The sequence below is a fragment of the Bemisia tabaci genome, chromosome 7, assembly GCF_918797505.1.
Source record: "Bemisia tabaci chromosome 7, PGI_BMITA_v3".
NCBI classification, from domain to species: Eukaryota; Metazoa; Arthropoda; class Insecta; order Hemiptera; family Aleyrodidae; genus Bemisia; species Bemisia tabaci.
Genome location: NC_092799.1, coordinates 7665921 through 7682921, shown reverse-complemented (window position 1 = coordinate 7682921; position 17001 = coordinate 7665921). Strand labels below are relative to the sequence as shown.

Genomic DNA, 17001 nt, shown 5'->3' with positions numbered 1-17001 from the left:
GAGAGGGAGGGGGGGGGCTGATCTTGGCCTATGAGGTGTTCCAAAGGAGCTCAGGCCCAGGCTAATGTAAGCCTTCCTTTAAAAAAAAAAAAAAAAAAAAAAGTCAATTTAAATATTTGCTCAGAAATTTTTTAGGTTTTCTTTGTCATTTTTTGGAAAGATTTAAGGGGAGGGTCAAGCCAGGCATATGTTTTCACAATAAGAGAGTGAGAGATTGGCTCACATGGGAGAAGGGGTAATAAAGTTGACCAGAATGGCTTACGTAATACTTGAATTAAATCTTGATGCAATTATATGATCTATAGCACCAATGAGCAATATGATTCTCTCTGAAAACTGTGATAGTCTTGGCATTCAGGCTGCATTTTCATAGTGCCTCATTCTTTGTATGAAAATATGGAGATAATTTTCCTTGAAACTTTTCTGATTGTGAAAACAAAACATCTTGTCATGGTGAAATCAAAAAAACTTTTCCTGCCTCTAAACTTACCATTTTCTTTGAAGTTTAGTGCATAATTTTTTTCACAATTTCAACCTTAATTTTTTGAATACTAACTAAACATTCTTAACTAGCAGCAAAGTACTGTTTACAAATATCTAAGATTAGATTCAATTAATATAAGTAAGTGGGGTTGAAATCAGCCGTGAGTTGATAGTACAATTAAATAGTAAAAAAATCAATTTCTTGCTTGGTATTTTCCCTGCAAATGTCCTCAAGTGCTTTTGAATTCTCAGCGAATTCTGATACGCTCATTTCATTCTCAATCCGTATCCTTCTTCTGGAAGAAAGAAAATAGGAATGTTTCATGAAAGATTCAGAGTCATCTCCCTGTGTAAGATGAGCTAAATCATGCAAGAGATTTTAGATGTCCCAGATGAGCTCTTCCCCCTCCTGTCCACTAAGAATTATAATAATTAGTTCATTTTTTACACCTTCCTATTGAAATTGCATCTACAACATACAGTGTAATTTTGGGAGAGATGGATAATTATTTCAAAGTGGAGTAAAATCAGGAAAACAAATATTTCAAGTAACAACGGTCTCTATTCTCCATTGAAACTTCAATTCTTAGTTATTTTTTTCTGAGTTTTAGAGGCCTTTTTTTTATGGGGGAAAAAAAAGTTCTAGACCTCCAATGATTTTGCATTTTGAGAAGTGCCTAAAGATCATGGATTCCCTGTTTTCATAAATACCAATCATGCACTGGAGAGCTGCAAATTTCTAAATTGAAGTATGTATTGTTTAAAATACTAAGAAAAATGTAGGTACTTCTAAAATAGGGACTAAGAAACCCTCGTGTCCTAAGTTTCGAGGCCTAATTACCAGAAAAACTTTCCATTTGATAACTAAGTTGGACGATCAATTTTCAAAACAGTTTCTTTGAAAGTTTAGGACCTCTAATTTTTTAAACAATAAAATTGCCTGAAACATCCAATACTTCAAACAATAAAATATTAAAAAGTCACTCACTAGTCAGAGGAAAAGTTTTCTTAAATTCCAAAGCAATACTTATCTGTGCAATTTAACAAAAATTTTCCTCTGACTAGCGAGTGATTTTTTAAAATTTTCTTGTTTGACCGTGCTCTAGTCAGGTCCTTCTGACCAATTTTTAAATTTATCCAATACTTTTTCAGTGAAATAAGAATGGCTAAATTAAAAAAAATAACTCAATGAGAACGCCTGAAACTACAATCAGTCATTCCCTCCAAACGTGTATGTACACCGGGTTGCAGCACAGAGCGGCGCTAACAAGTCCATCTCTGTCTCCCGGCTACGATACCTGCTACAGCGCAGCCACATCCGTGAGTGAGGTGGATTCTGGATTATTAACCTCAAGAGTGATTGAACTTTAGTGACGGCTCAGTTTTCTGTACTCCGTGCTCTATTTTCGTGCAGTGATCTTGCAGTTTTCGAAATTCGGTCCTTTTCCTCATCCGCTGAGTAAATATTTCGTCCTCGTGTAATAAACTCATCAGAATCTTTGACAAATTTAATCTGTGACCCAGTTCGTCGACCTTGACTACATTGTCCTATTCGAAGTTGTGCGGCTCTAAGTTTGTTGATTCTCTTGCCTCGGAAGTTCAGCTTGTATATCTTTCGATTTCCGCCTTCGGTGATTAATTAGTGCTACTTATTTTCACGGAATTTATCACGGATCTCACCATGGAAGGCAGTGAAAGAGGTATGTGCATCTTCCTGACCTAGTAACAATCCAATCCACCTGTAAATGCTATCCCATTTTTATCCCTTTGGTTGACATGGAATCTATTTATAATATCTGCTCCATTGGCAGATTGGATCATGATCCCTATATATTACCGTCCCTTCTTGAATTATCTTCCTATTTTCTCAACACATTAAAGAATAATAGGGAAATGAAGGTAATCGTATACTGACGAATGAGAGTCGGTCCACTAAACAAAGACAGCGAGTATTGAAATTCTTCAGATATGTGTCAAATAGTTATACCGTTCTTTGATTTTATTGTCAGTAATGTGTTGAGTAATTCTCTCAGCTCTCTTTTCAAGTAAATATGATCTTATGAACATAAATTTTATCTATAATTTTGTTCATTCATGGTTGTAACCCTAACCTCAAAACATCATGATCCTCACTTCGAAAGCTGTGGGTTTTGAGTTGCTATTTTATTGGATTGTTCCCAGCCTCTTTTGTTTAACATCAATTGTTTAATTCATGTTGTCATCACTTACATTGCTCGCAGTCAACAAAGATGCAGCGGAGCTTTTTGACTATAACTGGAATGCATTAATACTTACTACTTTTTATCCTGGTCCAAGAGTGAGTGCCTTGACCACAGATTCCAATAGAGTTACTAAATACTGTAGCGCTGATTAAGTCACTCTCTGAGGCTGTTTTGTCCAGTGCCTCTGAGACAAGTGCGCAAAACCTGGCGATGCCTTATGTTCAGGGTCCAAGCTCCGGGCTTTGCTCCGAAAATATTTGTTTTAAATTCATTTGATAAATTGGGAGTTTTACACATTTTTCAATTTGTTATGACTTTGGTCAACATCATTTGCCAAAATTCGCGACAATAATTATCGATCTTAAGAAATAAATCCTATAAACTAGGTACGCGGTGCCTGCGTTTCTTCCATAAGCTGCCGTATTAAAAAATGACGTTGGGTTTCCACTTTTGGCAAAAAGAAGGCTTTGAAAAAAAATCTCAGAATCCAATATTAAATATTCAAGTATTCAATCATTCAAAAAAGTACCTGTTAAAATTACAATTTTTTCAACACCCAACTCTGACTTGTCAGCGTTTTTTTCCTTTCTTAGTAAATTTTTTATTGGAAAGGGTTTCTACAGCCTTTATCAATATTGAAAAATAAATAATAGCTCTGCTAGAAGGATTGACTTCAACATTTTCCAGTAAGTACATAGTGCCTATTTTGTACTCTATGCTGAGCAATCGTTTGGCTGATACTGTAAGGCACTTAAGTATTTACTGCATTGCATCCTTGGTTAAGTTCATCCGCTATCCAGTGTGAATTTAAGGTAGCATATTAATGGCTAAATGCGAAAAGTGTGAATCTCAATTAAAACGTTAAAAAATGTCCGATCGGTAACTTATATTTTATTTTCTTCCAAAAACTAATTAAAATATTCCCTTACAAGTTAGTGTGATTTTTCAAAAATGTGTCAAGAAAATTCGCAGAAAAGTTCAATAGAAATCGTTAGTTAGTTGCCAATCATGAGTGGAGACTTAAAATATAGCAAAAAGAGACATGCATCATTCATGTAAGCCATTGATGTCTGTAATTTCTGGGAAAATTGCGCGTTTGCCAGAATATTGAGGTGAAAATTGCGTAATTTCTCACTATTTTACCAAACCCGGAGAATCGCATTTCCAGCGATACACTGATTGCGAGTTGAAAATCGCGAATGCTCTCACGATTTTGCACAGTCGCTGGAAAAATAGCGTATTTTACGCTGTATTGAGGCGAAAATCGCGGTATTTCTCACTCATACACATCATGCTCGCAGCTTTTGATGCGGACATCAAACGAGCAACTATTCGAACTCCGGAGTAGGTATGTAGTATCACGCGAAAATGAAGGAAAATCTTAGCTTAAAATTACCAACGTTTACTGAATATTATGCTTGTATCGTCATACAAATCGCGTATCTTCCTCTATGTTGAGGTGAGCATTGCGTGAGCTTTCATGTTCTTAACACAAGCGCTGGAAAATTCGCGTATACGCCGCTATATTGAGGTGCATAGCGCGTAATTTTTGATGATTTTTACTTGACCGCTGAAAAAATCGAGTAAATGCCGCGATTTTGGGGCGAAGAACGCGTTATATTTATGCCTTTTTCAAATCGCGTATTTGCTGCGATATTGAGGTGGAAACCACGTATTTTCCCACTTATTTTACCAAACCGTTGGAAGAATCGCGTATTTTCCGCGATGCTGAGATGAAAAGCGCGTAATTTCTCTGATATCAAAAAACCCCCGGAATAATCGTGTTTTTTACGGTAGCGAGGCGAAAATCGCGGTATTTCTCTTTGATAACGATATGCTCGCATCGTTTAAAAGGTACGAAATTAAGCGCGCAACTATTCGAACTCCGAAGTGGGTATGTGGTATCACGCGAAAATGAAGGGAAATCTTAGGTTTTCGTCTGTTTCAAATTACTGACTTTTATGTATGTCGGAATCATGCTCGCATCGCTAAATGCTGATTTCAAATGCGCAACTATTTAAACTTCCAAGTAGGTATGTTGTATCTCGCGAAAATGAAGTAAAATATAAGCTATTCGGCTGTCTCAAATTACTGACGCTTATGAATACATCCTTATCAAAATCACGAATTTTCTGCGATATTGGGGAAATAACCTACATTCCCATTTTAAAGGATAAAAATGACTAGTTTTTGTATTTTAACAATGAAACTTGAAAACATTCTCATCATCGTCAACTCGCAAATCAAGAGAGCTGTTCTCTTCGTTCACTATCATACAGTTTTAATTTTTTTCTTCCAATCTTTTATTTTTTGCCGTAGGCACTTAAACAATGTAGCTTCAACCAAGTTCACTCATGTCAGCTCCCTTCTGTCAAAAAATGTCAGTATAAAATGTCACGGCATGCAAAATAGTAGATTTCCCCCTAACTTCGATAAAACCTCAACCTCGGTGAATCTACCAGGACGGGGAAAAAGAGGGGAAAAGTTCTCGATTTTGTACTGTCTGGCACTTATCCATCAAAAAGTTCGGATTTTTTTTCGCTCTTTTCCTTTTTCAAGTTGACTGCTTTCAGGAGTACTCACGGTACTTTTCCTCGTGTTGTAACAAAAGGAAATAAGTATCATCTCATTACTGCCATACTAAGGAAGAACGCCGTATGAACTTTGTCAGTTGCCAAATTTACTTTGATTAATTAGGAAAATTCGTGAACGTTATACATTCAATTTTTCAGAGAATTTTCTGTGTAATTAGGTCCAAATTATCCGAAAATTTTAGGAGAAAATATTCATAAATCTCCTTAAAAATACATGTTCTATACGCGGAAATTTGGCAACTCTCGAATGTTTATACGGCGTTTTTCCTTAGCACGGCAGATTAGAGAACTCCTCACTTCGCCTCGAAAATAAAATGCACTGGGAAAAAAAACACATTGGATCTAGAGTCCAGACTCCTAAAAACATCGACAAGAAAAAATACCCTTGATTCTATCAAGATTTAAGCTTAAATCAAGAACCAAGCCTCTTAATTTGAGCGGATTTCCTTTTGATTTAAGCTTAAATCTGATTGAATCAAGAGTCCTTTTTCTTGTCAATGTTTTCAAGAGTCTGGACTCTAGATCCAATGTGTTTTTTTTTCCAGTGTCATCCAGTACTTGTTTTTTTTCCTCTAGTTTTAGTTGGTACTCTCGCATTTTCGCCGAAATGTGACAGGAAAACCAGGGAATTTCATTTTCTGAATTCTATGGAAACCCTGAATTAGCTTATCGCGCATCGTAGATAAAAAGAATCTGGGGTAGGTCTGGAAGTAGTAGAAGGGGGTGGAATTTGCCCTACTGCCGGGCTCCGAGGGTCCAAACGTACTACTCAACTCACGCCCTCGCGCTCGGAAGCGACGAGAAATCCCGGGAAAACGGGAGCATCCAAGACGGTGACGCAATTGCATCCCCCCGACCGCCCCCTCCGCTTTCGGATGCAAAAGCAGGACCCTCGTGCGCAAGCCGTGCCGGATTCGGGGAGTGACGTCATCGATTCGACGGGGCTAGTCGCCGCACACTGGGGCGAGTCGATGGGAGAGGTCGGACAAAATTTGGAAGACTTTAAAGGCTTATAACTCCGTTTAAACCAAACGTTGGGATTTTAAAAGTGGTTTCATTGGTTTCCTCGTGAACTTTTTGCAACTGGCACCCCTTGAAATGGAGATGTTGCATGTGTGAGGGATTTGCGATTTGACCATTGTTTCCTATGCAAAAGTTCGCGAGAAACACGATGGTGCCACTGGTTTCCTCTGAATTCATCTCCCAAGCTTAAAAAAAGCTCTCAAAGTGAGGCCAAAATGGAGGGGATATCCCGCCCTACCCTAGGAGTCCACCTCTACATCAAAACAAACTCTCCATCCAAAGATAGGGAGCAAATACATTGACAGGGCTGCCACTTCATTTGGGGACTCCAAAACTGAAAACACAGTATCACTGCTTATGTCCCTATCTTTGCATGGAAAGTTTGTTTTGATATAGAGGTGGACTCTCAGGGTAGGGTGGGATATCCCTTCCATTTTGGCCTCACTTCGAGAGCTTTTTTTTGAGCTTGGGAGTCGATTTCAGAGAAAACCGGTGCCACCATCAAGTTTCTCGCGAACTTTTACATATGAATCAATAGTCAAATCGCAAATCCTTCGCACATGCAACATCTCCATGCATTAAAACTGTAACGAATTGAACATCGAAATTTGCAGTTTTAGTCAAAAATTTCATGTCCGACCTCTCTAATTGACTCGATTCACTGTGCGCCGCGCCGACCGAGCACTCAGGGCACGAGTCCCGTGATATGCGGGCGGGCGCCACGATATTGAAGCTGTTACTGCCGTGCGAAGGAAAAACGCCGTATGAACCTTCAGGCGTTGCCAAATTTCCTTTGACGAATTACGAATTTGCGGGAATATTTATCAATACTTTTCTTCCGATTTTTCAGAGAATTTTGTTTGTAATTTGACCTATAACATCTGAAAAATCAAAGAAAATTGTGAATAACTTTCTTCTAAATAAGTGCATAATTTTCTTCTAAATCATTCGAAATGAAGAGACTCACTGGGGGAAAAAAAACACATCGGATCTAGAGTCCAGACTCTTAAAAACATCGACAAGAAAAAGTACTCCTGATTCAATCAGAATCTCCCTGGTAAAAATTGACAGTAGAATCTGTGTTCCAAAATACCATAGACCTACAGCCGGCTGTAAGATTTCCAATAGCTTCTATAGCCGGCTACACAATTTCTTATAGCCTTTTATAGCCGATGGCGATTAAGCAACAGCCAGGCGATAAAGTGTATGCTAAGCGTTACTAATTACGGATGCTAGGACTTAGTGAGTTTTTGGAATACTGCTCTCTTTTTGGGCCGTAGTATCTTGATTTATTTTGCGAGGAAAGCTCCGTACTTTTGATGGATCCTGCCATTACTAATATATTAGAGAGCCTTCAGTTTCGTATGATACTGTGCAATACCTCTGGTGTGAAATAGTTGCTTCAAGCGCCGTGGCACGCTGCGGCGCGGCAGGCGGGCAGCCAGCGCGAAACGCGCATTGGCGCCTACAAACCTAACAGGGATACTTCACGCGTTGCGCAATGCGTGAAGTATCCCTGTTAGGTTTGTAGGCGCCAGTGCGTCGCCGCTCCGCTTTGTGTTAGGCTCTAATATTTAATCTGGCGGAGTCAGCGTTATTCAACTCATGATTTTGAAATGTTTGCACATCCTGTATGGATTATTCTCATTTTAATTGATGAAAAAAATATGTATTAAAGGAAAATATAATGTGTGTTTTGTAAATATTAAGGTGGTTCCGTATCAAACTTAATGATTTCCAAAGCACACGAATTTCTACACAATTTCTTATAGCCTTTTATAATCGATGGCGAAAAAGCAACAGCCAGGCGATAAAGTGTAAAGCCCGGCGATAGGAACTATAGCCCGGCTGCATAATTTTTTATCGCTTCGTATAGCCCGGCCGTATGATTTTCTCCGCATTCTACAGCCAGCTATATGATTTTCTGTAGCCTTCTTTAGCCGGCTATAAGAATTCCTATGGTATTTTGAAACGCAGCTCTTATCGCCAATTTTTACCAGGGCTAGCTTAAATCAAGAACCAAGCCTCTTAATTTAAGCGGATTTCGTTTTGATTCAAGCAAAAATCCGATTGAATCAAGAGTATTTTTTCTTGTCAATGTTTTCAAGAGTCTGGACTCTAGATCCAATGTGTTTTTTTTCCAGTGCTGTTTAAAAGATGCCTGCACTTGGACCATTTGCGTCTTCTTCATGTGATGTCGCTAGAATGTAAACCGCTTTTAGCAGGGTTTTGTTTTTTTTTGTTTTTAAGTTTAAGGAGATAAATTTAGAAGTCACCAACGGCTGCAGAAAATGTAAAAAGAAATCAGACTACATTTTGCATTATGGAGCCACCATTCCTGTCTCCCTCGTAGGAAATCCTATCTACATAGCGGAACTTACGGCCAGTATGTTGTTTTGAAAGTGAGCCGGGTGGTTCCTTGTCGCAGAGTGTAGTCCAATTGTCTAAATAAGGAAAAATAATTACCCCTTCAGTAATAAATTAATACTGAGCAACGGCCTCCTCATTCTGAATCTGTGTCGGTAGCCAAAATGTTTTCTGAAAAGTAGAACGAGCTAACTTAGTATTCGACCTAGTAATTTTGATTTAACGTTGATGCTGGTGAATGAATTATGTACCCACCTCAAAATCCGAGCTTTAGTGTCGTGAAATTTCGAAAATCTGAAACCCCTAAGATAATGACAAAGGTCAACCCAAAGGCCATCATTAGGCAGTGTGTAGAAAAATTCAAAACTTTTAACAAAATTGCTGTAGTATTTTTTGATAGGCTTGGATAAATCATGGAAGTTTTTTTTTTTAGGAAATTCTACACCGCGATTTTTTTACCTTACCCGTCAATTTTTTCTCTTCATTTTTTATCTTGAAAAAATCACTCCCCCATCAATTATTCCTCTCTACTTTTTTTTCTTCAAATTTTCCCCCCTCAAATCACGTGATCAGATCACTTGCGCCTGTCAACTACACTTTACAGGCTAACAAGAGCGTTTCAAAAAGTGCACCTTTTTTTGGAAACGCTGAGATTTCCTTGAAAATTATCCCAAGCGAAACCGAATGATGAAACAAACTCCAATAAAAGATCTAGCCAAAGTTCAAAGCTCATTTTGGCAATGCAGCGATGCAAAGTTTGCATTCTGTAGCATTAAAAATGCTAGTGTTTTGAAGTTATTTAATGGGAAAAATATTGTTAATCAAAAATTTGCCTAGGTATTTATTTCGTTGGATTCAGGTGAATTGCATCATTTTCCGCGAATCTCATCGTCAACCGCAGTGGTGAGCCCTTAAACTTCTAAAAAAATAAATGAACAAAATACACGAAGCTCTCAATGGGCGTGACTTAAGTCAGTCTGGTTGGAAACAAAAATACGATTTCGAGGAATTTTCGTTAGTTTTCCCGGTGCAGACAGTTGTGACAGGGCGTTGAGCTTTGTTACAGATGCATCATTCATCAGCCGTTCACTTCGATGGAAATCGGCCCAGAGCCCAAAACGGGACCCATTATGTAAGATGTGTCGAACGGTTAGCCACGAATTGGATTTGATTCGATTTACCGCGTGTAATCTGTAACACTGTGAATATATTGATGACCGAAGTAAACAGATGTGAATCGTATCTCTAGTGCCACGTTTAAAAATCTCCGACCCTGTTTTATTTTCGTAAAAAGAAAACTAGCTGTAGTGTTTCCTTGATATATTTCGTGAATATCTTTGAATAATAATCATCGTATTATCCAACATCACCCTGTTTAAATACAAATCGTTTAGTGTTAGTTTTAAACCATGTAGATAGGTATATACAAGGAAATACTTGTAGTAGTTACGTTATATTTAAATAAAATTCCTTACAAAAATTAACGGATACCTGCGATGTTGCAATTAAAAACTTTTTAGAATTTTCTAATTCCGTCAAATGGAGGCACTGGAAAAGTACGGAATTTTTCTGTTGGAGGAGGTACTGACTTTCTTGAGAATGTACTGAAAAAGTACTGTAAAAGTACTTATTTTGACCAGCCTGTTTTAATAGACACCCTGCTAGGACAGCGGAAAAACCGAGCAAGAATCAGCCGAAAGACGACCCAAATTAATATTATTTCTCTTCTCTCAGAGGAAAAATCTGGTTTTTAATACAAATTCGACGGGGACGTGTGGGAACACTGCGAGTTTTCATCAGGGAATAAAAACCTATAAGAATTCTGCACACCATGGTCGAGGACCTGTATGAGCATGCCCACTAAAATTGTCGCTCTTGTGGCAAAAGTGTATTCGGCCCTCACGCGTGAACTCTTAAAAATCTTACGAATTCGCACTAAAACATCTCAGTTCAGACAGAAAATGTCGCTCCGAGGTATCTCATGCAGCATTTAATCGCATGGAATTTGAAGTCTCCGTCCTTTTTTTCTCTCAAAGTCTCTCTTCTCCGCAGGAAGAAAAGAAAGAAAAAACGAATTTTCTTAGAGAATGGCATCACATCAACCTTTTAATGAGAAAATTTGACAAGAGACATGGAATTTTCAATGTTGCAAACTCGTCCATCTAGGCGTGTGGCTTTTGTTTTCGCGTTACAATGTTTATTTATGTATTTTCAATGAGCAATGTTTACGTCTGATTTTAACCTAGAAATAACGTCGCTTCCCGAACGAAAGAACGTTACTCTATTTCAACATTGTCAAATTTACGCTCAAAGTTTGTATTTTTACATGGAAACTATATGATTGGCCACTTTTTACTGGTAGGATTTTTTCACGGATTACTGCCAAGAAATAAGCGAAATTCTGTGCAACGATTATCATTTTGTGTATAAAAAAGAAATTTTGCAAGTAGATCAGGCAACGTCGGAATGGAGATACGTTTTTTCGTTTCGCAAAGACGACAAGTGCATCGAGCTCGGTGAATTTGGCTTAATCGGCATTTTCGTTTGTTGTGCCTGCTGTGATTTTTAAGGTTTCAATTTTTTTTCCTCCCAAGCTGAGTTGAATCACCCATCGCACATGCATCCTTGAACCAAATTTTTTCCGCCATAGTGGTGGTAAAAAACATTCACAGTTTTTATTTGTTTTTCTTTTGGTTACCCTGCGGTTTTTCCTTCTCTTTTTTAATTTTTTTTTCGGGGAAAACTCCGCTGAACCGTATCAATTAATTTTCGATTTATCTGTCATGCACGCATGTAACCCTCCAGCGAATTCACTGAAAATGTGAAAGGTTAGGAAACCCATCAAAAGGCTTTTAAAACGTCAGAAAGCGAGTTTTTTTTTTGCATTACCTAGTATGAATCTATGTCAGCGTTAGACTCGAAGAGGCTCCAGAGAGAGGTCAAATGCAACATTTAAAAAAATGGGGAAATCTACCACCAAAACAGAAGCCGATTTTGTTCTTGAATTCAGGGCCGGATTAAGGGGGTGGCCACATGGACCGCGGCCCATGGCGGCAAAATTAGGAGGCGGCAAATTTTGCATTTTTTTTAAATGCAGGTACAAAAAAATCGGATTCAGAATAAAATTGCAATCAAGAAAAGGTGACAAAATCTCTCATTTCCTGAGAGTTCATTAATTTCTAATTTTGTCGTATTTCGGTGATACAAAAGACTGCGCACCTTTAATTAGCCGAGTTAAAAGAGAAACCAAACACGTAATTTGGCCTGGAGCGGCGCGGCGCAAAGAGAAATGATGACGAGGACCTGAAATGAAAAGGAGAAGCCCTCGACGCGGCGGTCGGCATGTAACACACATTAGCGCCTACGAGACTGCATGAATACTTCACGCATTGCGTCAAACACAGAACGGTCAACAGCGGTCGGCGCGGCGTGAAACGCTCAGTGCCTGCAAGACTCCATGAATACTTCACGCATTGCGCCAAACACAGTGTGGTTAGCGCGGCACGGCGGCGGAAGTTGACATTATTAAACCACATTTATGTTTGTTCTTTCTTAATTTTTAGTTCATCTCTTACAAATGAAAGGCCTTGTCCCCACAGAGATAGGTTTACGGAACTGAACTTTCGCGCGAAGTTCCGTGAACTTTTGCTAGTAGTGTTGACAGGGCTTACGCAAAATATGTGTCCAACACGAGTAAACGCGTCTTATGCACCCCTCCCCTCCGGCACGTTCACTTGATGGTTTTTATTGATGTTTCAAAATGAATGAGAAGAGGGCGGCAAAATACAGGCGGCTCATGGGCGGCAAGTAGGTAAATCCGGCCATGCTTGAATTTCAAAACAGATGCACCTCGCATTAGGGGATTGAGAAGGGTGCTAACATTTCCTGAAAAGGTAAAAAATAAATAATAATAAATATAGAAACAAAAATATTACACAAAAACAACCTAACTAATTTAACGAAAAACAAACACGTTCAAAAGAGTAAACAAGGCTGAAACACACACGAAACGACTGAGACGTTTCGGGCCCTGGTGGTTGCAACCCAACCAAGAAACAAATAATTTAAACCCCTCGACCCTATTTGTGGCAAGTAGAAGAAAAAAAGTATCTTTATCATAATTGGGGTTCGAGGGAATTTGATTTTACACAAAAACGGATGTGCGGATCTTTCAGCAAAATTCAGTGAATTTTCTGATTAGTGCGAAGCAAACCCCTTAAAATTTTTATGGGATCCGCACAAACGTTCTCTCGTAAAAAATTAAATTTCCAAGTTTTTGGCAATAGCTGATGTGACTTGGTTCCTTTCTGCTAAATGCGATCCGACTGGTCTTGGCAAATTTTCGCGTCTCGACTGAAAACCGCTCCCACGCACGCCCTGGTGCGAGCTAGAGTGGGCGGAGCGATTTTTTCGCGGATCGGGAGGCCCTTGGGCGGAAAATTGGAGGGAAAGCGCCTATTTTCAGGGTGGTCGATGACATCCGCGCCACCGTCACACAACGGATCGAGTCAATAGGAGAAGTCGGACAAAATTTGAAAACTTTAAACGCTTATAACTCCGTTTATACAAGACTTTGAAGTTCTAAAAAGGCTCCATTGGTTTCCCCGTGAAATTCTCTTCAAGAAGCACCCTTTAAGTTTAAAATGTGACGAAGTATACATAAAAATTTGCAGTTTCAGTCATAAATTTCATGTCCAACCTCTCGAATTGACTCGATCAACTGTACCACTGTGCGTCACCCTCGCGGACAAAGGCGATGGCCACTGTTCGTCATGTCACACCGGAACGCCGGAGCGTTTTCGTCGAATGAAAAATTCTCACGACCGAAAATTAAATACTCTTGTGCCGGATGGAGAAAAATAGAGACATGCATCAGTCTTGACGTCTAATTTTATATCGTGAAGGTCAGAGTTCAGGTGAATGATCCGCGAATTTGAGCGAGATGTACGAGAAAATGAGGATTGTGGGTTTAATGCATTATGCTCGACTGTTTTTTTTTACTATTTTTTTAAATTTGTATCAATGTAGATTTTCCTATAATTCGTTAACTGATTCTCGGTTGATTTTGCGTTAATTCCAATAATGACCTTCGCTTCGCTGAGTCAGTTTCGTTTTCCCCGGAAAAATCGGAATTTTCTCGAAAAATCGAGGGAACTCTGTTCAACGCAGTAGCCAAAAATCCGTAGGAAATAACTTCTTGTATGTCTATCTAATTCCCTTAAGTTGAAATTGATAGACAAAGCTGTAGATAAAAAAGACATAGGGAATATGGAGCGATCATATCGCTTGAAATGAGTGATTCCTTCGACTAATGGAGAACATGATGGACTAAGTATAGGGTCTCTATAGTAAGTTGCCGTTAGTTAGTCTATTACCTATGTCCTTTGTCCATTGCAACCACCCGCATCCGCCAACAGGATCCCTTCATATACCTTTTATCTTCTTTGTCTATTGGTTTATCTATAAATCTTAACAATCAGCTTGCTTGTCGAAAGTGCTTTATTAGCGACCCCTTGTTTTGGAAAGGACAAACCGCGATTTCCGCTCGAAAATCCAACCGATTCTCTTCTCTCTTTTTCAAGTTGGGAGAGCGTGACGCATTATTCTATCTCTCTGCCTCGCGCGTAACAGAGGGATCGGTGGGAGGGGGGAGGGGTGGAAAGCTCGAAGTTTTTCTAAAATTCCATTTCATCCTCCAACCCACTGCCCTGGATATTCGGCATATCTCCGGAGGGAACGAAGCGTTATCAAATACCAATCCAACCCTCGTATCGATAGTTCTGTGTAATACTCAACTGCCAATATCCGTGTGTTTTTTTTTTATTTACACGGATAAAATTAAATTGCTAATTCAACAATTCAATTGCTATAAAAATTGACTGCAACGTTTCAATGTAGATTTTACAACGAAAAAAGGCTACTTTAACCACCCCCGTGGTTAAAGTAGCTTACAATAGTGGTTAAAGTAGCATTTTTTTGTCGTAAAATCTACATTGAAATATTGCAGTCACTTTTTTTTAGCAATTGAATTGTTAAATCAGCAATTTAATTTTTTCCGTGTACCAACAAAGTTGAAAGCACGAGTAATAATTCCATTTTTTTTAGTCTATCACCACCTCTTTAGTCCGTAGGAACCACCCGCTTCCACCAATAGGATCCCTCTATTTTCCCCTTGTCCTCTTTATCTATAGCTTTGCATATCAGTTTCAATAATCAGCCCGCGTATAATTGTTATTCTTATATCAATAAAAGACGAAAGTTTAGTGAGCGAAGACACGCAAGCTCCATCAAGCTGTCGTGCGACTCAGAATGAAAGACTATCTATTTTTAGAATAATGGCTTTATCACTTCCTTTTTTGACGACTCGTTTTTCTCGTAGCTCCCGAATGAAAATAATCGTGTCCTCAAATCATTTACACATTTTCAAAAGATTTGGTCTTCTAGTGGCTGAGCTCGGATTCGGACGCAAATCCGGCCGAAATGAATTCGATCCGAATCTGAAATTAATTCCGATAATCCTGTCCTCGTTGCAAGGTCTTCCACCGCATTTTTTAAAAACTTCTACGCCGAAACTCAGCCACTTCTCCCTTTTCCAAAATTCGCCGGCCATATTGACTGAAGTGCGCAGGAAGTATCGTGAGTGGATTGGCACGCATGTTTTCCTTAAATTAAGAGAATAGGCAATACGCGCTCCTTCGTGTCGAAATAGTGGTATCAATCGCCTGGAGCGGAAGGATTTGCAAATTGATTTTCCTTCAATTTTCAGACTAGGCACTACGCGCTCCTTCGTGTCGAAATAGTGGTATCATGCGCCGTCAACATGCAAAGTACGTCCGCCGTAATTGAATCGACACCGATTCGATCAAATAAATTCTATCGATTCACTGATTTGTCGATCGATTGACGGGTTCGTCGATCGATTCGCAGATTTGTCGATCAATTCACAGATTTGTTGATCGATTCACGGATTTTTCGATCAATTCACAGATTTGTCGATCGATCACGGTTCGATCATTCGCGATTTTTCGATCGATCCACAGTTATCTACCGAATCTTTTTGATCGGTTCATGTCGATCGATTCCATGACCTCCGTTCGCAAACTCTAAGGCACCTCGTCCATCACGGGAAAAAATGGATTACTGATTGAACAACTCAATTGTTAGAAAAAGTGACTGCAATGTTTCAAATGTACATTCCAGTAGTAGTAAGCTGTGGTTAAAGTAGCAATTTGTTGTCGTTAAAATATCATTTTTTTAAATCTACAGTTAAAGATAGCAGTCACTTTTTTAAACTACAAAATTGTTAAATCAGCAATTTAATTTTTTCTGTGAACATCAAGCCTCTGTCCTCGACGCGATGCGACGCGACGCGACGTTGGGTCATTTGGACGTGGCGTCAGGTCGGCGACTCGGGTCAAACGAAGGAAAGAGTTTATTTTGGATTTTCCGAGATCATTGGCCAGCGGCATCCGATGATCCGAATGTTAATGGGAGTCTGGCGGCGATTGTGCAAGATCCTAGCTTCGTCGCCTCGAGTTTATTGACGAGATCGCTCGGTTCGTGTTTTGACACTCGAGATGTCGCCCATGAAAACACCGCGTCATCTCATCAACTTCGGGTCGATATGCCATTGAACCACAGCTGTCTCAGTCTCGGGTGTCTTTTTCTTAATTTTTTTCCTTTTTTTCGTGTACAAGGTGATCCATAAGTCTTGCACTACCCTCGTCACCCCTAAGATTCTTGCCTCCTTGGGGGAAAAAAAAAACACATTGGATCTAGAGTCCAGACTCTTAAAAACATCGGCAAGAAAAAATACTCTTGATTCAATCAGATTTAAGCTTAAATCAAGAACCAAGCCTCTTAATTTGAGCGGATTTCCTTTTGATTTAAGCTTAAATCTGATTGAATCAAGAGTCCTTTTTCTTGCCAATGTTTTCAAGAGTCTAGACTCTAGATCATATGTGTGTTTTTTTTCCAGTGCTCTTTTCAGGACGATTGGTTCTTTAAAATTTTGGGTGGTCTAAAAAGTAGTTTCTTTAACCTAGAATCACTCGCACAATTTCCATTCTCTATCTCAATTTGTTCAAAAGTTACTGAAGTAATGCCCGGTGTTAGTAGCATGGAACCTAGACTAACCAACGGCAACCCACGAAAGACCTTTTGAGTTGGACCGCGTCAAGTAGAAAGGAACCAAGCCACATCAGCTAGGTATTACCTAAAAGTGGGCAATTTAATTTTTTACAACAGAGCGTTCGTGCGGATTCCTTTGAAAATTTTAAGGAATTTGCTTCGCGCAATGCAAAAAATTCACT

The 17001-nt window shown here is 39.1% G+C and overlaps 1 protein-coding gene across 1 annotated transcript in view; it reads left to right on the top strand.

Moving 5' to 3' along the window:
- The first annotated feature begins 1800 nt into the window (after positions 1-1800).
- Positions 1801-17001, top strand: part of usp (retinoid X receptor ultraspiracle) — an 86731-nt gene continuing 71530 nt past the window's right edge. Inside the window, exon 1 of the mRNA XM_019044935.2 lies at positions 1801-2183. Within this exon, the coding sequence (XP_018900480.1) occupies positions 2165-2183 (19 nt within the window). The 5' untranslated portion in view covers positions 1801-2164. The remainder of the gene's footprint in view (positions 2184-17001) is intronic.